General features: G+C 34.9%; 1 protein-coding gene across 2 annotated transcripts in view; it reads right to left on the bottom strand.

Moving 5' to 3' along the window:
* Window positions 1-21,853, bottom strand: part of Hdgfl3 (HDGF like 3) — a 69,044-nt gene that overhangs the window by 24,205 nt on the left and 22,986 nt on the right. For both annotated transcript variants that reach the window (XR_013090781.1, XM_076851281.1), the window contains exon 2: window positions 4,403-4,479. Coding sequence is in view for 1 of the 2 variants with exons in the window: in XM_076851281.1 (XP_076707396.1) it covers window positions 4,403-4,479 (77 nt within the window). In the remaining variant the exon portion in view is untranslated. The remainder of the gene's footprint in view (window positions 1-4,402; window positions 4,480-21,853) is intronic.

The following is a 21,853-nucleotide window of genomic DNA, read 5'->3' as shown; positions in this document are numbered from 1 at the left end:
AAGCTTCTTCTTAGCAAAAGGAAACAATAACGTGAAGAGAGAGCCTACAGAGTGGGAGAAAACCTTTACCACATGCACATCAGATAGAGTACTAATCTCCAGGATATATAAAGAACTCAGAAACCATAATACCAAAAAAATAAATAACCCAATCAATAAATGGGCTAAGGAACTGAACAGACACTTCCCACAAAAGATATATAATCAATCAACAAATATATGAAAAATGTTCAACATTTCTAGTAATTAGAGAAATATAAATCAAAACTACCCTAAGATTTCATCTCACTCCATTCAGAATGGCAATTATCAAGAGTACAAGCAACAATATGTGTTAGTGAGGATTTGGGGAAAAAGGTACACTCATACAATGCTAGTGGCACTGCAAATTGGTGTAACCACTCTGGAAAGCAGTATGGAGATTCCTTAGAAAACTTGGATGGAACCACCATTTGACCCAGCTATCCCATTCCCCAGTCTATACTCAAAGAACTTAAAATTATCATACTACAGTGGTGCAGCCACATCAATGTTTATAGCAGCTCAATTCACAATAGCTAAACTCTGGAACCAACCTAGATGCCCTTCAATAGATGACTGGATACAGAAACTGTGGTAGATATACACAATGGAATATTACTCAACAATAAAAGAGAATAAAATTATGGCATTTGCAGGTAAAGGGATGGAGTTGGGGAATAAATATCATGCTAAGTGAAGTAAGCCAATCCCCCAAAACCAAAGGCCGCATGTTTCCTCTGAGAAGTGGATGCTGATCCATAATGGTGGGAGTGGGGCTTGAAAAGAATAGAGGAACTTTTGATTGAGAAGAAAGGAGTGAGGGGAGAGAAGGGGGCGGCTGGTAAAAAAGATGGTGGAATGAGATGGGTATCATTACCCCAGGTGCATGTATGATTGCACCAACGGTGTGACTCTACATTGTGTATAACCAGAGAAATAAAAATTTGTGCTCCATTTGTATACAATGAATCAAAATGCATTCTGTTGTTATGTATAACTAATTAGAAGAAGAAGAAGAAGAAGAAGAAGAAGAAGAAGAAGAAGAAGAAGAAGAAGAACAACAACAACAACAACAACAACAACAACAACAACAACAATAAAAACAGAGTCTTTAGCATCAGTATCTATGACCTCACCTGATAAATGAGACTGTGGAGACCCACATTTTGGTTGATGCATCTGGGGTGATGCATCAGTTGATGTACCTCAAACTAAGATTTATTTATTCATTCAATAAATATTAATTAAATATCTATAATGTGTAAGGCAGTATTCCAGAGGTGCTAGGGATTATACAGGGAACAAGAGAAAACATTTCTGGCCTCACGAAGCATATGTTCAAGTGGCAGAATAATAAAAGAAAAAATAAATAAAATATAGTCTATATGCTTAAAAAAAGGCAGAGAAGATGGAAAAGAAGGCCTGGGGGTAATTTTCACAAATTTAGATATAAAGATCAGAGAAAGCCTTACCAAAAAGGAATATCTAAGTAAGGAACTATAAGAGACGAAGGAAAATCAATGCAGTTACCTGGGAAAGAACAGAGAAAGCAAGTTGAAGCAAGAGCAAGTACAAAGGCTCAAAAGTGGAAGAAAGTTTAGTGTAGCTGAGAAACACAAGAGACTACAGTGAAAAGAAACTAAAGTGAAATGAGTGACTAAAGACCAATGCGACGAGCTCAGAGAAGTAGGGACACAGAATATGTAGGGCCTTGGAGGTCCTTATAAATACATTCAGTGAGATGGGAAGCTAAGCCATGAAAGGTTTCAATAAAAGAAGTGACTTTTCCCTTCCCTTTTTTCTTTTGCAGTCCCGAGGATGGAACCCCCAAAAGCTTTATCACTGAGCCTTTTAATTTTTTTATTGATTGTTGAGGTGGCCTTGAATTTGTGATCCTCCTGCCTGAGCCTCCCAAGTAGCTGGATTATATGTGTGCCACTGCATCTGGCCAATTTACATTTTAATGCCATCACTTTTTCTGCTGCGCTGGAAGCAGATGGAAAGGTTAGGTACTAGGGTGGAAGTAGGGACACTAATTAAAAGGCTACTAAAATAAGTATGATGACTAGGACCAAAATGTAAATAGTATAGTTGGTAAGAAGTTGCCAGATCCTGAATCTATTATCAAGAAAGATCCAGATAATTTGTTAATGAGCTGGATATGGCATGTGAGAGAAAGGACAGACTTGAGGATATTGCCAAAGTTTTTGAAACAACGAAATGAAAAGAATGGGGTCAACATTTATTAAAATGTAAATATTTCTTTGAAGGATAAGATTTGGGGATGAAAAGCTCAGTTGTGAATGTTGAGTTTGGTATCCTGGTTAGACATCCATGAAAAGATGTGATGTTAAATAGATATTTGTATGATTCTGGAGTTCAGGGGAAAATTCTGAGCTGGGGATAGTAATTTAGAAATTATCAGAAAAGAAATGACATTGAAAGCTTTCAGACAATACGTTAACAGTTCATTGTTGAGTTTTGTAAATTTAATTTTCTGACTGGGTCTTAGAAATGATCTTTCACATTGTCATCTGATTAGAAAGTTGAGAAGATGAAAGCTTTCTGACCCTAGGGCATAGTGCTCTTAAGAAGTGCTGAATCTTTTCCTGATTGTTCACCTTTAATTCCTCAGTCAGCATGATTCTGTATCATTGAACTCAGAGATAGTTTATATTGGGTATTTTAACTAAAAACATGTCAAAGTCATACTTGACAAACTAAACGTGAATACTAGAAAGAAGTGGACACTGAATATGACCACTTCACTTTCAGAGAAATTTGTCATGCATTATTACTCTGACTTTTGACCTTTTCTAATCATTGACTATATATGGGGAATAACTGTGGATTAAGTTGTCTAATGTTCATACCAGCTATAGGTGCTAGCCAGAGCTTGTCTGTCCTTTAACAATGCCACAAGAGTCAAGGCTAATCTCTATTATTTTTTGATGTGTTAATTTCTGGCCTTCTTATTTTTACATTTTTTCCTTAATTCTACCTTTGTTTTTATGAGCTGCATGTCTTTCTGTTTAGAGAACAGAAAGCTTTCTCTTATGAATAAATAAGTTATTATACTAATATTCCCCAGGAATGACTTTGACAACTGGCCATGTTACTTGTTGCCAGAAAGAGGAACACTAAATGAACTATTTTAAAACAAGTTCTTATTTTTGATACACGACTCTGTTTTTTCCTGGATTATAGGTAATTTCACAAATCAACTCACCTATCAGTTGGTAAACTTTGTTATATGTATGTTTTATGAAGCTTACAGGGCAGGGCAGAAAACAAAATTGTTGAAAGCCATGAGCTTTAAGGTTGAGGTTTTTTTCTTGGCTAGGACCTTGAAAATCATCTAGACTGAAACTACTAGGGTTATGTTACATGGAGGAGAATTTGGATTTCCAATCACCTACCTGCTGGGCATTAGACCAGATTCAAAGCCATGTTTTGGGGAAAATTCTGGCCTGACCTGGGGGAACCCTTGGCTGAACTGAATACAGACTTTTGTTAAATTCCTCCTACTTCACATACTTCCCCCTCCTCATTGATTTCATTTAATTAATGTTAATTCATTCAATAGCTATTTTGTAGAATACCTACCACAGGCCACACAATGTGCTGAGTGAGCACTGTCATGTAGGGTAAGCAAACTGACATGATCTCTGCCTTTATAGAGAGGGTGAATATTAGTACCTACTAAGGCAAGTATAACCTCAGGCTCAGGGATACCCAATTCTTAGAAACAGTTCAACAGAAACAATGTTATGGCAAGTTTTTGGCAATTCATTCTCCTTCAGATATTTTAAAATCTACTTCTGGATGATCAAACCCGAAAAAACCATCACGTGTGAATTATATTATACTGATCCTTGGTAGAACTGCTTTTACTGAAGTCAGTCTTAGAATGATGCCACTGACTTACATTAGAATACTACAAAACAGAGTGCTATACGATCCTTTACACTGTTCCCTAGAATAAGTCTGTTACATTCACCAATCACATCCCAGTTGGCAAGTTCAGCAGGGACAATTTTTATTTCCAGTGCCCCTTGAAAATAAATATTTACTAATGGAATAAAAGTAAACACACAATGTTTAAAAATGATTGCTTTGGGTATATACAATAGTAATGTGATAATTTTTTTTTTTTAAATCCTACCTGTCCCAGAAATACAACCATTATGTGGAGATAGGTTATCATAAAGAAAAAATTAAATCTTCACTTAAGAAATGTACATTACTAAGCCTGGTAACTTAAATAAATGATTATAATGACTTTAATAAAATATAAAATGTTATAGGTCACTTATAAATAAGGTAATCTAGCAGACCTAAATTAGAGCTACTGAAACTTTAAGTTATTTTGTTGACTTACGTTTCATGAGTGCCAAAAAAGAAGATAGGATATTTGTTTGCTGGAGGCTTCACAGCTCCCTCTGGGAGTTCATCAATCTATTAAAGATAAATTTAGTTATTAAATAGTTATCATAAACACAATATAAACATTTCTTTGATAATTTATTGCTAATTTTGGAATATAATTTATCAAAATCTCAAGTTTTTTTCTTAAGCTTTACAAAATGATTCTAAAGGTCATGGAAGTTAAAACAGTAAATTGATTATAGTCATTATGATAATTCATAGGCAGGAGCCAAAACTACTAAATTCCTTTGATCCAATAAAATTACTCCTGGGACTCTGTTCTAATGAAATAATCAAAAGTAACAACAAAGAAAAAAAAAGATGTACATATTTGGAGTCATAGTGAATATGTATATATATTACATATACATGCTATGTTATGTGCGTATATATATGTGTATATATAAACTTACATGTTGCAAGACAGGAGAATTGTAGAAAATTAAACTGATGAAATATTATGTAATCATTAGAAGACAACATCTCTTGCCTAGATTACTATAAGCCTCTCTTCCCACCCCTTTAAGTTAGAATTAGCATTTAAAATGCACATATGATGTTACTTCCTTGCTTCAAGTCTTTCTATTACTTTTTATTGCTTATAGCATTCCTAATTGTACATCTGAATTGCTTCTGGAGATTTTAAAAATAAAAAGTATGTTGGCCTTTCCCTAGACCTACCAGTTGAGGCTGAGAACCTTGCATAGGATAAAGTCTAAACTCCTTAGAATATCATATAGTTACACATACATTATCACTTAAAATGTTTCAAAAAATAGTCTTTGATCAGTCTAAACTCATATGGCTCTTTCTCCATGTCATGATTCAGCAATATGCAAATACACAGAACTGTTTGTAAATACACAATTTCTTTCATAGCCTTCTCAGATAGTTGACCTTCTCATCTTTCAGACACACATACTGTTCAATTATAAAAATGAGTATTTATTTACAAAAAGAAAATAAGTTACAAGAAATAGCCAGCATGTTTCTTTTTAGACCTCTTTAAAAAGGTGAGGCCCCAGGAATGTTTTTCAGTTTTAATATGACTTCCCCTTTCCACCTTAAATACTACAACTACCACCATTCACAGAGGTCCTGACCATGAAATTTTGAATGTAGGAGCCATGTCTTATTAAAAATTCTATCCCTGGGCTGAGAATGTGACTCAAGGGGTAATGTGCTCGCATGGCATGCGTGGGGCGCTGGGTTCAATCCTCAGCACCACATTAAAAAAAAAAATAATAAAGATGTTGTGTCCACCGAAAACTGAAAAATAAATATTAAAAAATTCTCTCTCTCTTTAAAAAAAAATTTCTATCCCTAATCCTAGTGACTCAGGAGGCTGAGGCAGGAGGATTACAAGTTTGAGGCAAATTAGTGAGGCCCTAAACAACTTGGACCCTATCTCAAAAAAATAAAAGGGCTCAGTGATATAGTGCCTCTTGATTCAACCTCCAGTACCCAAAATACAACACAAAAAAGCTAACTCTCTACTTCTATAGTTTAGATATGGTTTAAATGTGTTCCTCAAAACTTATTCACTGGAAGCTTGGTCTGAAGAGGTAGCAGGATCTTTAAGGGTGGGGGGGCGGCTAGTGTTAGGTCATCCATCAGAGGCATGCCCTTGGAAGGAACTAAGGTAGTTCTCATGGGGCTCATTAGTTCTTGAGAGATCAAATAGTTACATAAAAGCCAGAGCCTGAATTCCTCTCTGGTTCCATGTCTACCATGTAATCTCTTTTTATACATTCCCACCATTATGATACCATCTGCTATGATGAGACGTAGCCAGAGCAGCCCTTGTGAGAACTGGAACCATGTTGTCTGGTCTCGAAAACTATGAGTTAAATAAACCTTCTTCCTTTACAAATTAGCCTCAGGTATTTCATTAGTCTTAGAAAACTGACTCATATACCTACAATCAAGCATAATTTCTGACACATAACATTGCTTTAAAAATTTCACTTATTTAAAAAAGTGATAGTATGGAAAAAGTTTTATGACACAATGTTAAAATAATGAACATTTAATAATTTTATATACATATTTTTACAGGTAGAGACTGGACTGGAATATGAAAAATATAAACACAAGTGTGAGGTCAGGGTTATTAAGGTAGAACATTTTTCTCTCTTAAATTTCTTTTTTGTTGCCATAGTTATAATTTTGCAGGAAAACAAATTCTTTATATCAGAAGGTTACAATGACCATTCTGTCAATGCAAAATTTCTGGTATTTCTTTCCTATTGTTAATTAATAATACACTTTAAAGATAAAGATAGATCATTTCAGTAATTAAGATTTTTTGATTCAAAATATCTCTGATAATTTAAATTGTGAGCAGAATATCTGCTTCTGACTATGTTGAAACCAGTAACAAACTAGCAATCTCAGAACTAGTCAAAATATCCTGTTTTTGGGCTTTGGACAAGTGGCACAAGACTATAATTCCCAGGAAAAGATAAACTCCAAAGGGAAGACTCATAATTATCTCTATAATGTGGCATAGTGAGCTAGATTCTTTTTCCCCACAATAGCTTTTTAAAATTTATTTTTATGTGTTGCTGAGAATCAAACCCAGTGCCTCAAACATACTGGGCAAGCGCTCTACCACTGAGCCACAACCCTGGCCACCAGGGAACTAGATTCTAAGCAGAACTGATAAGAGATGAGGAAGCAAAATCAGAGATTGGTGTAGCTGAACTGACTAGACTATACAGAATAGGCTCTGGAAAGGATGAAGTTGTGCAACTAGGCATCCCAGAAGTCTATGTGGAGAGTCCTTGTGAGTTTTTGAGCAGAGACTGGGTAGATTTATGAAGACACATACCAAAGAATATTTGTCATGGAAATTAGAATAGAGGTATTATAAATCAATTAGTTCAGAGGACTTTGAAAGTCCAGTTATAGTGTAGAAATCTTTTAATCAACACAATGGAGTACTACGCAGCACTAAGAAATGACAAAATCATGGAATTTGCAGGGAAATGGATGGCACTAGAGCAGATTATGCTAAGTGAAGCTAGCCAATCCCTAAAAAACAAATGCCAAATGTCTTCTTTGATATAATGAGAGCAACCAAGAACAGAGCAGGGAGGAAGAGCAGGAGGAAAAGATTAACATTAAGCAGAGTCATGAAGTGGGAGGGAAAGGGAGAGAAAAGGGAAATTGCTTGGAAATGGAAGGAGACCCTCATTGTTATACAAAATTACATATAAGAGTTTGTGAGGGGAATGGGAAAAAATAAGGAGAGAAATGAATTATAGTAGATGGGGTAGAGAGAGAAGATGGGAGGGGAGGGGAGGGGGGATAGTAGAGGATAGGAAAGGTAGCAGAATACAACAGTTACTATTATGGTATTATGTAAAAATGTGGATGTGTAACCAATGTGATTCTGCAATCTTTGTAATGTTTTGAATAACCAATAAAAAAAATAAAATTAAAAAAAAAAAGAAATCTTTTAATCACCTCTTTAAGACCTCAGGCATCTAGCTGAGACACAAGTTAAGTTTGCCTTAAGAGTAAGGTATATATGGAGACCTACTCCACAGCTGTCTTAACAGTTTAATATGAGGCCTTGATGAGAGAGGCTGAGTTCCAACAAGTTATCTGAGCTTGGGAAATACCTTGGGCTTTCCACATATTCCTCTAAAGAAGTATAAAACCAATATGAGAGAGGTAACCTGAATCATGGTCTTTGACTGCCTATGGGTTGTGACTGTTTTGATCTGGGAACTTTCTGTGCACAGGTGCAGCACAAGATTTCCCAGTTGCTATGGTGATGCCCTGCCTGAGGAAGTTCTGTGCAAAGCACGGAACTATCAGTCTTGGCCCTGAGTTCAGACTCCAGCTGCCAGGGATAGAGAATTATGAGTGTAACTAGATAATTATAATTGTTTGCAAGTGCTTTGACCTCCAAGCCTGCCTGCTCTAAAAGAAATTTTTCCACAGAAACCACTTTTGATGATAATGACCTATATAATAAACACGAGGAGCTAGCTCTGGGTCATTATTCCTTCATCAGAATATGATGTCCCACCTGGTCCCAACTTTCTCTAAGTGTTTGTCTTTTTTATTTTTAGTTGGACCCAATACCCTTATTTTATTTATTTTTATGTGGTACTGAGGATTGAACCTAGGACCTTGCACGTGCTAGGCAAGTGCTCTACTGATGAGCTATAACCTCAGCCCTAAGTGTTTGTCTTTCTTAATCTCCTATTGCCCCTCACCAGTCTAAGGTTTGGCTGCTCAGGTCATGGCCACCAAATTATCCAAATAATTGTTTGCAAATTGCTACACTGAAGAAATTACTAGACTGAAGAAAAGAGGAAAATACAACCTATAATTAAGAGAATAAGAAGTCTATAGAAACTGATTCCCAAGATGTTACAGATGTTTTAGGAGATGAAGACTTGAAAACAGATCTATGTGAACTTAATGAGTGGACAAACAGGGAACCTGAGAAGAAAAAACAAAAATAAAAAGAACCACATGAAAAGTATAGAACTGAAAGTATAATAACTGAAATAAAAAATGCAGAGTGGGCTTGACGCGGAAGAATGAGTCAGTGAATCTGAAGATAACAGAAATTTTCCAATCTGAAGACCACAGAGTAAAAACACAAATAAAATTTAAAGAAAGCCTCAAGAACTTGTTGGACATTATCAAATAATCTAATGTACATATTATAGGAGTTCCAGAAAGGGAATACAATGAGGCACAAAACATCTGAATAAATAATGGCCAGAAATCCTCCAATTTTTTTTGGTGGGGGCAGGATACTGAGGATTGAACCCAGGGGTGCTTAACCACTGAGCCACATTCCCGGTCCTTTAAATATTTTATTCAGAGACAGGGTCTCTCTGAATTGCTAAGTGCCTTGCTAAATTGCTGAGCTGGCTTTGAACTCACAATCCTCCTGCCTCAGTCTCCCTAGCTACTGTGATTACAGGCATGTTCCACAACACCTGCTAGAAATCCTCCAATTTTGATGAAAAACATTGACTTACACACCAAAGAAAATCCAGCAAATTTCAAGCAGAATAACTGCCAAGAAAACCATAACGAGGTGCATCATAATCAACCTACTGAAAACCAGAAAAAATAGAATTGTGAAAGTGGCTAGGGCAAAAAAAGAAATCAAGAAAAAAAAAAAGCAATGTTGAAAAAATTTCCAGATTCTTTATCAGAAATAGAGGAGACTAAAAGGAAATGACCATTTAAATTGTTGAAAGAAGGGCTGGGATTGTGGCTCAGTGGTAGAGAACTTGCCTACCATGTGCAAGGCCCTGGGTTTGATCCTCAGCACCACATAAAAATAAATAAATAAAATAAAGATATTGTAAAAAAAAATAAATTGTTGAAAGAAAAAAAATTATCTCAACCCCGAACTCTGAATCAATTACCTACATTTAAAAAATGAATATGAGGTAACGGCATTTTCAGGTAAACAAAGGTTGAAAGAATTTGTTAGAAGCAGACCTCCTAACACTCTTCGGGTTAAGGGGAAAAGATACTATATGGAAATTTTGATCTACAGGACGTAAAGAGAGAATCAGTAATACTAAGTAGATAAATATCAACTATTAGGCTTGGTCTTCACGTTATTTCCTGAAAAGACAAATGACTGTTGAAAGTAAAAATAATAATAAGATAAAAGGATATATAGTACAGAGGATGAGAGGGTGAACAAATGAAATTATAGTATTGTAGGGTTCATGGTTGCCTTATTCCATTTGGGCTTCTAGAACAAAATAACATGAATGGGGTAATTTATAATAATATTTATTTTAAAAAAATCATAATTCTGGAGGCCAGGAAGTCCAAGATTAGGAAGCCAGCATGTTGGGTTCTGGTGAAGGTCCTCTTCTGAGTTGCAGACTGCCAACTTTTGTTGTGTCCTCACTTGGTAGAAGAGGCAAACAACCTCTTTCACCTCTTTTCTAATCCCATATGTGAAGATCCATTTTCATGACTTAGTTACCTCCTAAAAGCCCCATTGCTTAATGACATCACAATGGGGATCAGGGTTCAACTCTGAATTTTGGGGTGATGACACACATTCAGATCATAGTCAATGGTGAACCTGGAAATGAGCAGTAGGAAGCAAAAGGGAAGTATACGTAATTAGGTTTAAAGTATAAAATGGCAAAATAGTGTCTCTAAATAGATAATGACATATTTAAGATACATATTATTAACTCTTAAGCAATCACTAGAAAATAATAAAAGAGTTATAGCAATATGTGTGAGATATATTGAAGATACTGGTATTAAAACTCAACATAAATATTTGGTTCAGGATGGCTAAGCAAATCATTCTTAAAACTGTTAAAGTCTGCTTGGGAGTGATACTGGCCAAATTATACTGTTACATTGCCTGCATGCATAAAAATGTAATAACAAATTCCATCATTATGTACAACTATCATGCACCAATAAAAATGTGTAAAGAAAAAAATGTTCAAGTCCTACATAAAACAATACCCAAAGATTATGTAACCCTTTCTCTAATAAGCTATTTTAAAGATTCATTAAGTTAGAGCAAAATCTCACCAATTTACAATTAACAGAGGTTATAACCAATTATAATAAATACAAAGTATTATATGAAGAATTTAAAAAGCAACCAGTTGTACCACAGGCACTAAATATGTACATTTTCTATACATATCAAAATTAATGTGAGTTAAATAAATAAAGTTTAAAAGCATTACTGAAAGGAGGTCTGGTTGCTTTCAAGTATTTGTTAAGAGGATGGTTGAATAAATGTAAAAGTAAAATGTTCATGTCTTATCCTCAAAATCTTCCCTTGACTTTGTCTTCGTATCAAACTATTCTCTTTTCATTATCCAAATTTCTTAAGCAAATAAGTGTACAGATATGATGGTTTCTACTTTACTACCCATTTTCTTCTCATCCATGACAATCTAACTCTATTACCACCACCATTATACTAAAGTAATTCTCACAATAATATTCTCCTTCCCAGTCCCTACCTTCTTTCCCTCAACAGCCCTACTATGTTTTGGATGTGGCCAAAATTTAGGTGTTAATATAGTGATAATATTAAGATATAGGGCCTTGAAGAGGTGATTACGCCTTAAGAACTCCTTCTGAGTGTAAGGGGCTAGGTGTCCTCATAAAGGAGTTTGATGAAGAGAGTTGGTTCTCTTTTGCCCTATTATTCCTGCCATGAGAGGATGCAGGAGAAAGGCTCTCAATAGATGCTGGTGCCTTGATATTGGACTTCCCAGCCTCCTAAACTATGAGACAATAATTTATGATCTTTATAAATTACCCAGACTCAAGTATTTTGCTATAGCAGCACAATCAGCCTAAGATAGGCCCTTATTATTCTCAATAACCTCCTCAATCATCTCCTTCTTTTGCCTCTACAGTAGTACTCTTGACTACTTCTCTTCTAACTACTTTCACCATTCTGTTTCTTTTATTTTTATCCTATTCTCCTAGTAATTTTGTATGTTTCCTCTAAGGTTTTTTAAAAATATTTTTTTTTAGTTGTAGATGGACACGCAGTACCTTTATTTTTATGTGGAGCTGAGGATCGAATCCAGTGCCACATACTTGCAAGGCAAGTGCTTTACCACTGAGCTGCAGCCCCCGCTCTGTTTCTTTAGGTTTTATTCCAAGAGTTTTATCCCCTCTCATTCTTCTTTCCAAGAAATCTCCTCTATTTAAAGAATTTCAATTTTGCCATTATTTTGATGATCTCCCCAATTTGCTATCTGCAACCCTAACTTTTCCTTTGAACTCCAGGCATGAAATTTCAAATGTCTACTTAACCATGTCCACTTGGAGGTTCTGTAAGCAGCTTAAACCCTCAGGAAGGGTCCATAGGAAAAGAGACACAGAAAGAAAAAGGGTCTGGTATTTTTCTTTTGAAGTCATCTGCAGGTCCTCTTAACTAACACATAGCAACAGCCTATGGAGTACTGTGTCATCACAAACTCACCTTTGAACTGAATGAACTATGTGTCACAGAGCAAGATGCTCTGGCATACTGAGAAAAGATGGGCCTAGAAACTTGTAAATAAGTCCTGCTTTTGATTTAAATTTTGATACTAGAGGTATCACATAACCCCTTGGGGCCTTGATTTTCACACCTATAAAATGAGATGTTGGACTAGGTAACCTCTAGATTTCCTTCAAGTTCTGAAATTCCATGGGTTGGCTAAAACTGAACTGATTTCCTCTTAATCTGTTTTTGTTTCCTGCTTTAATTATCGGCACACTCTACTACCAAGAAAGCTTAACCTTTTAATTCCTCAAGCCCCACATTCAGTTGTCCACTGAAACCTGTCAATTTAGCTTCTGAAATGTCTGTCCACGTGATCACCATTCCTATTACTTAATTTACTTCTCTAAATCAAGTTCTCATGATCTTTTGATGAGAACATTAGAGTAACCTTGAAACATTTTGTTTCCTAGATTTACTGTTACTTACTATAGAACTTCTGTAAAAACCTGGTATTGTAACATTAAACACCATGCCACAAAAACAACTTGAAATGAGTACAATTAATATAAAATATATGTTGTAAAAAACATAAAATTTACCACCATAACTATTTTTAAATGTACAGTTCAGTATATTTTTAATTATTGTAAAACAGATATCCAGGAATATATTTTAAATGGACAAAAACAGAACTTAAAATGGGAATGCATATAGTTCTTTACATGGTAGGCACTGACTGAATTAACAGTGGCTAAAACACCACCATATCATATACTTTTTTGTTCCTGTGGGAAAATTAAAAGTGAAAGCTTTTTTAAAAACAATAAAAATTCTTTTAAAACTTGTAAGGAAAAACAGAATTTCTGGTTAATTTCTCTCTTTGCTTTAATGTTGTATAACTAGTATTGACAGCAGAGTTTGCAAACTGGGGTTTAGCTCATACATTGTTTTTTTTAAAAAAATTTAGTTACAAATACTTAAAAACTAGATGATTCATATTAAAATGCAGATTAATAGATTCTGTGAAAAAAGCATGAGAAAACCCAGCAACGTAAAGTTGGCCTTCTGACTCAGTAACAATGAGCTCTACAACAGTGTCCTGTAGTAGACCCACTTCAGACACAGTACCTGTTCTCAAGTTTGTTACACTTCCTACCACTCTCTGTAATGTTGTAAATGCCTTCTTTTCTTACTTCCACTGCTTGCCTGGCCTCTTTGAATATTTGAGTTTGTACCTCTTGCAATAAATATTAATTTAAAAAAACTGGTCTTAGCATTATGCTGGGTGCCTCATAAATTAAGTAATGTTTGGATACTGGGGCTGGAGTTGTAGCTCAGTGGTACAGCACTATTCTAGCATGTGTGAAGCACTGGGTTCATTCTCAGCACTACATAAATAAGAAAATAAATAAAGGTATTGTGTCCATTTACAAAATAAATTTAAAAATGCTTGAACATGCATTCACTTTATATTTTTATATAAGTCTGGTTTTTAACTTACTTGAAAATATTTGGCAATTTTGGTAGTACACCAATATGTTCAAGTAGAAACTTTTTCCTAAGCCAATTAGAGGATGCACTGCTCCAAAAGTGAATACCCAGTGGCAATAGATAATTACCTTCATTGAGCTTTTGTTTTTCTATTATTTCTATTTTCCTGATACAGTATTTTTATTTCTGTTTGGGTTCACAGCTATATTTGGTTGTGTTCTTATTCTGGTTCTGCACTGTTAATAAATTATTCCCACAATGGTGGCTTATTCCTTGTTGGGTGTGACATGACAGAATCTGTTAGTCTTATGGTTTATAAAGGAATATGTCTTGCTTCTCCTGAAAAAATAAAAGCTCTTTGAAATCTAGATTGATATGTACATCCTGTTGTAGACCTGAAATTATTCTGTGACTGTATTTGAGAAGGTCTTCACCCCTCCTCGTCAGTCTGAAACATTTTCCTACTTCTAGAAAGGATATTAACAAATAAAGGGTCTCTGTTTTTATTGGTTTATAGACACCAACAGGATTTACAAAAATCTGATATAAAGGAATATAATCCTCAGGACATTAAAAACTGAATTTTGAATACTTTAAATGTGGTGAGCTTTTTGCTGTTGTTGGTTGGATTTCTTTGCTCATTGTAGAGATGCTTAAGACTATGCCCCTTAGAGTTCACAAATCTCCAATCTAAGGACTGAGGCCTGGAGGGAGGCAGCCTCATTTTCCTTAGAAAACTTATTCTCAGTTTCAACCCTGGATTTTCTCTGTCGTGTTACTGGGATTCATTAGAAATGTCAATTCTCAGTCTAGCTCAAGATATATTAGCTCAGACACTGTGGAGGTTAGACCCCAAAGTCCATGTTTTAAGAAAACTTAAAGTGATTTTTAAGGAAATATTCAAGACATTTCAACCTTTGGCTGTGGTTCCTTTGGATAGATTGCCTCTATTTCTTGTGATTAACACGAGACTCCTTTAATTCTGCAGGATTTTTGTACTGAGACTGAAATGCATCAGTACAAGCTTGTTTTCCTAACACTTTAAGAAAATGTAAAAAATATCAAATTTTCTTTTTCTTTTTTAATTAAAGAAATACTGTATTATTCTAAATATAAAAGCCTTTTAGGAAAAATACCCTCAGGGCTAGGGATGTAGCTCAGTGGTAGAATACTTGCCTATAATGAACAAGGCCCTGGGTTCAATTCCCAGTACTAAGAAAACCCTTTTAATAGAAAACTGATAGTTCATAAACGTTTTATATAAGAAAAGTCAAGTAATAAAAGTCAATTATTGAACAAATCAGACTTCTGATAATTTTGATCTAAAAACAGCTTGTCTTCAGATTTGATCATTGTGCAGTGCAATATAAGAAAATGTTTTAGCTTTAAAATAAGATTTTTTTTTGTAATGACACTAATTATATTTGAACTTCTTAAACATCTTATACTGTCAATAGTACTTTCATATAATGCTTATGATTAATTGCAATTCTGACAGCTTTTTTTGGTATCAACAGTAATTATATTCTGTGGTATATTAAACATAATTTCCAATATTGCTATTTAACTTTAAGCTCCTGTTCTGATGTTAAATTTAGTTAATCAATAATAATCTTTTCATATTCCAATAATTTTGAAGTAAGAGAGAATACTGAAATTCTGGCTACTTTGCCACTTTAAGAAGGTATAGAAAAGACATTATTATTTCATGACAAAAATTTCTCAACTATTAAAGTCTTTGTGAAATGGAAGTTATTTTGGTAAAGCAATAATTAATATGGAGATTAAGATAAAATTAAAAATAATAGTGGCATAAAGTACTCCATATGACAGGTGTTTTATTAGTGAGAAAAGATTAGTTTTGTCTTTAAAGTATCCGGGTTTTTCCAAAATGTAAAAGAGGATAATGAAGGACAAAACTCAGATGAACACTGAAAGTTATAGGTTTGTAGAAAGACAAATTTATTTGGTTTGGACTATAAAAGCTGCATAATGCAATGAAATATTAAAATTTGCCAGAGCTGGCTAAGTTTTAAAGGATTTTTTCATAAGAAATAAAAGGAAAAGTTTTGAATCCATTAATGTCAAATATTAGTATAAAATTAGAATTTGATTTTCTGTGTTAAAATAATTAATAAACAGTTTGGCTATAAAAGGGGAGCTCATATCCCACTTGAATCAAAGTGTGAAATATGATATATCAAGAACTATCTAATGTTTTGAACAACCTACAATAAAAATTAATTAAAAAAAAAAAGTTTATGAGGTGTGGCAAATGGGTGAGGGAGGGCAGCAAACTTGTAATCTTATTATAAAAATGAACTCAGATAAAAACAAGTCTGCACATATGTCAACAAACAGTGTAAGAGCAGAAGGAGAAAAAGCATACTATAGAGAGATAGGGGTTTATTTTCATTTTGTTGCATATAGACTTCCAGTTTCCCCAGCACCATTTGTTGAAGAGGCTATCTTTTCTTCGATGTATGTTTTTGGCACCTTTGTCTAATATAACTGTAATTATATGGGTTAGTCTCTGTGTCCTCTATTCTGTACCGTTGGTCTACAAGCCTAGTTTGGTGCCAATATCTAGTCTCTGTGTCCTCTATTCTGTACCATTGGTCTACAAGCCTAGTTTGGTGCCAATATCATGCTGTTTTTGTTACTATTGCTCTGGAGTATAGTTTAAGGTCTGGTATAGTGATGCCCCCTGCTTCACTCTTCTTGCTAAGGATTGCTTTAGCTATTCTGGGTTAGGGAAAAGCATACAATGGAAAAAATGAAATGTGTGCAAAAGAAAGGGGAAAGAATATTTTTTAAAGTATGTTTAGTTTAAATATCAATTTAATATTTGAAAAGAACACTGTTGAAAGAATTGCAAATATGATGCTATGGAAACACCTTCCAACATGGCATTTTGCAAAAATGTTTGGACTATCAGTTCCTAGTTATCTTCAGTATACAAAAACTACCATCTATTAATTGAGAGAAAATTCATAAAGACATTTTTTCATTTGCTAAGATCTTGAAAAACACTGACATCTTTATCTTTAAAAGACTATAATTTTGAGAGGTCTTGATATACTCAGAACTCAGTGCTTTTAACTCCTTGTAGACTTTATGTAGGAAATAGGCCAGATGATTTACAGTTTTCCATTAGTATGTTACACGGCTACATTTTTATATCCGGTGCCCAGTTTTCTGGGTATTTCTGTTGACATTTTGTTACTGATCTGTAAAAGGTCATTTTACTTATTTATATATACAGTTGTCCCTTGGTACTCATGGGGGGGTTGGTTCTAGGATCTCACTTTTGATATAAAAAAATTTGTGGATGTTCATGTCCTTTACAAAAATGATTTAGCATTTGCATATAACCCAAACACATCCTTTCTACATACTTTAAATCATCCCTAGGTTACTTATGATACCTAATACAATAGCTCTTATACTGTATTGTTTGGAGAATAAGGAAAAAAGTCTACATATTCAGCATAGATGCAATTATTTTTCTGAATATTTTTGCTTAATATTTTTGCAGAACCCATGGACACAAAGGGATGATTATATATGTACATATGCATGTATGTGTACACATACACACACACACACACACACACACACCTACCTATGCATTTCGTAATGATGAGAGATATGTTCTGAAAAAAGCATCTTTAGGTAAGTTCATCTTTATTCCAGTATCCTGGAAGATACTTAAATCTAGATGGTACAGTCTATTACATCCCTACCCTGTAAGGTGTATGTGTGTGTGTGTATGGTACAACCTAATGCTTCTAGGGTCATTATAAATAAAACAATAGATTAAATCAAGCATGAGAGAAAAATGATACAATCAAGAAATAGGCTAAACATGAAATGTAGGAGGCTGCTGTTGGTGTAACACAGCATACTCTTAACAGTATACTTCTTTTTATAAGAATAGACTCTAATGATAAAATTATAATACCTAAACCAGTAACACTGTTATCAAATATTATGTACTATACCTAATACTATGTGCTATACTTTTATACAACTGGCAGCTCCATAGTTTTTTTTTTTTTTTAATATCAGCATCACCACAAATACATAATGCATTATACCATAGTATCACTAGGGGACAGGACTTTTTCAGCTCCCTTATAATCATATGGGACCATCATCGTGTATGTGGCCAGTTATTGACTAAAACATCATATAGCCTATGTTGAGTGCTCTCTATGTATATATATTTACATAAAATATACACTAGCCCTTCTTCTATTATGTTACAAATGTTTTTCAAAATTTATCATTTGTCTTGTTATATTTATTTTAAATGTTTTTTAGTTGTAGTTGGACAGAATACCTTTATTTTATTTATTTGTTTTTACATGTTGCTGAGGTTCAAACCCAGGGCTCCGCATGTGCTTTGCAAGCACTCTACCGCTGAGTCCCAGCTCCAGCCCTATTATATTTATTTTAGTTAGCAGAAATTATTTTTAAGTAGTAAAAGCTACTAATATTTTTCCTTTGTGGCTTATGGGTTTGTTCCTTGTTTAAAAGGCCCTTTCTATTTCAAGATTACCTGTTGGGAGTTGCCCTGGATGCAGACATCTTTAAGTCCTGATACACTGGTTCTGAATAATTATTGCATTTAGTCTGGCATGGTAGTGCAAGGTCCCAGTAACTTGGGTGTTACCCAAGCTCAGATAACAAGGTGTGACTCCAGGAGTAGGCTGGTCCAGAAATAGGTGTCACCCAGTGGGGTTGAGTTACACTCCCCTGTTCCTTTGTAATCCTATCCCTTTGCCCTTTTTGGGATAGAATATTCCACAGAACAGCCTCCCCCAATAAAACCTGGGTTCAAGGCATGCTCTCTTTCTTGCCTGCTTTGCCTCCTCTGTGGGAGCTGGGTCAGAGGAGCCATCACAGAACCTAAAGAAAAAGGTATTTCTTTGTCTCTGTGTGATTATTTTGTACCAGCCCAGGTCACCTGGAGTGACCCTGACTGGTTTAGTCGTGTGTTATGACAATTACCAAAAAATTCTCCCATATCTTCCCCCTAGTATTAATTTTGTGGTTTTGGTGAATTATTTTCTTAAACTAGAAATGTGCCTAATACTAGGTATAGAAAATGGATGCTTATATAGACAATTACTGGTAATATAAGTTGCTACAAATACTTAAAAAGTTGATATGACTGTTTATGTTATAAAATTTAAAACATACCACATGGCCTAACAATTCCACTTCTAGGAAACAAAATATTTTGTGAAAATAAGAGGGCTGGGGTTGTGGCTCAGTGGTAGAGCGCTTGCCTAGCATGTGTGAGCCCCTGGGTTCGATTGTTAGCACCACATATAAATAAATAAGGGTCCACCAACATCTAAAAAAATATTAAAAAAAAGAGTATGTGAAGTAAACAAAACAAGATAAGAAGAAATAACTAAAGGGCCATCAGTGTAGGAATGGTTAACTAAATTATGTTGTATACTATTGCATACCACATAGTCAAGCTCTACTGACTTGGAAAGTTAATGATAGAGCAAGGACAAGTGAAAAGGACAAACTTAAAACTGAAAAATGGTAATTCCATAAAATGGTATGGGTTCATATAAGCATAAAAAAAATAAAAGGAATGGGATTCACTGAACACCAGTTATCTCTGTGGCATAGGAGTGGTGGTGTTAAAAATCACATTTTTCTTCTGAAATTAAAAATGTAATTTTTTAAAAAGGTAAACTAATAAAAAAACAGATAAATAGGGCATAACCCAGAAAACAAGAACTTGCAGAAAGGGATTCATATTAAAGAATGACTAATTTTATTATACCCTGTTGCCTATGTTTGCTGAGGACTTTTCTTTTAAATAGTCATGTCCTCTAAAGACCAAATCAATGAGATCTGGTCTCACTGGATTCAAAGAGCAATTTTTAAATATACAAACAGAGATATGATAAATTGTGGTATATGTGTATTAAGAATTGTAATGCAAAAAAAAGAGAGTACATGTGTAATGGCATAATTTGGCATGAACATACTTTATATACAGAGATACGAAAAATTGTGCTGCAAATGGGTAATAATGAGTGTAATGCATTCCACTATTGTCATGTATGTAAAAAAAAAAAAAAGTGGGTTGGGGGGAAGAAAGAGCACTTCCCCCCACCTTTTACAAAGAGAGTTTGCTGGAAGTATCCAATTCTAAATCTGGTTTGAATTTCTAGGAAACTTTTGTTTACAGAACTTTAACCATTACTTTCCCATCTCCCCAGTAGGGATTCCTAGCTGGCCCTCCTCCAGTGAAATCTGCCTAATTACATGCAAGATTTACATAGTACATTTTAATGAGAGAATTTACTGCTTTATTCAGATCTTGCAACCCCTGCCTCCTCCCCCACCAAAAAATTTAAAGCAAAAGGATTATGTAAAGCTAATTTCTGACACTTGTGAATCAAGTTCATAACACTTATGCACATCTATTTATTTTTTACATTAAAAATACAACACGATGGGCTGGGGTTGTGGCTCAGTGGTAGAGCGCTCGCCTAGCACACGAGTCCCTGAGTTCGATCCTCAGCACCACATAAAAATAAAATAAAGGCATTGTGACCATCTACAACTAAAATAAAAAAAAAAAAGACAAAAAAAAATACAACCCATTTACATAAAGACTGCCACCTCAGTTTTTGTATTATTCAAATCTGATGAACAGATCTTTTCAATCAGAGGTTATTTTTTGCTTTCTCTTCGATGTCAGTGTCTTATAAACATTATGTTGAAGTTTATTCAAATGAAAACCATTTAAAATATCTGGCTTTTTACTGCCTGTTTTCTCTCTTCATGTGTACAGTTTTGCCACAAATTATAATTCAAATGTTTCATCTAAAATTCTAGAAGCACTTTAAGTATTTCAAAAACACTATTAAAACAATATTTACGGGGCTGGGATGGTGGCTCAGCGGTAGAGTGCTCGCCTAGCACGGGCGGGACCCGGCTTCGATCCTCAGCACCACATAAAAAAATAAAGACATTGTATTGTGTCCATAAAATAAAAATATTAAAAAACATAATAAAAATATTAAATAAAATAATATTAATAATAATAATAATATCAATAAATATTAATATTAATAAAATATTAAAAACATAAAAATAATGGGGCTGGGGATGTGGCTCAAGCGGTAGCGGGCTCGCCTGGCATGCGTGCGGCCCGGGTTCGACCTCAGCACCACATACAAACAAAGATGTTGTGTACGCCGAGACTAAAAAATAAAAAAAAAAAAAAAACATAAAAATAAAAATATTAAAAAACAATATTTACACAATATGAAGATCAAGATATTTAAATATGATCCTTTACAGTCAAGTGCAAGGACCGCAGCACTCAGGGAAGAGAGGGAACCGGGGTGCGCTGAGCTCTGAGCTTTCTTCCTGTACTTTGGCCAAAGATAGCATGTGATGGAGCTTCAGAAGTATGGAGAGAGAGCTTCATGGATGAGGAACAAACAAAACATGATGAAGAATTAGAGTTAAAGAAGCCAAAAAGGGTCAGGGGAAGAGAGAGGGCTGCAACCTACCCTTCTGGAAGAGGAGGAGGAGGCCAAGGCCTGAATGAGGAAAGAAGAGAAGTCTCACACTGCCTCTCTGAGGGGAGCAAGCAATGGCTGCTGAGAGCAAGCAATGTGCATAGGGAACTTTCAGATTCCAAGATGGGTCCAGGTACCGAGCGGAAGGCAGCAAAACCCTGGAAATGAGAGGTCTCATGTGCTTCAAAAGAGAAAGTGGGTCTGTAATCCCAGCTGCTCAGGAGGCTGAGGCAGGAGGATCCCAAGTTCAAAGCCAGCCTCAGCAAAACCTAGGCACTAAGCAACTCAGTGAGACCCTGTCTCTAAATAAAGTACAAAATAGGGCTGGGGATGTGGCTCAGTGGTCGAGTGCCCCTGAGTT

This window comes from Callospermophilus lateralis, chromosome 3, assembly GCF_048772815.1.
Source record: "Callospermophilus lateralis isolate mCalLat2 chromosome 3, mCalLat2.hap1, whole genome shotgun sequence".
Classification (NCBI taxonomy): domain Eukaryota; kingdom Metazoa; phylum Chordata; class Mammalia; order Rodentia; family Sciuridae; genus Callospermophilus; species Callospermophilus lateralis.
Note: the sequence above shows the minus strand (reverse complement) of the source record. Positions and strands in the feature narration are given on the sequence as shown.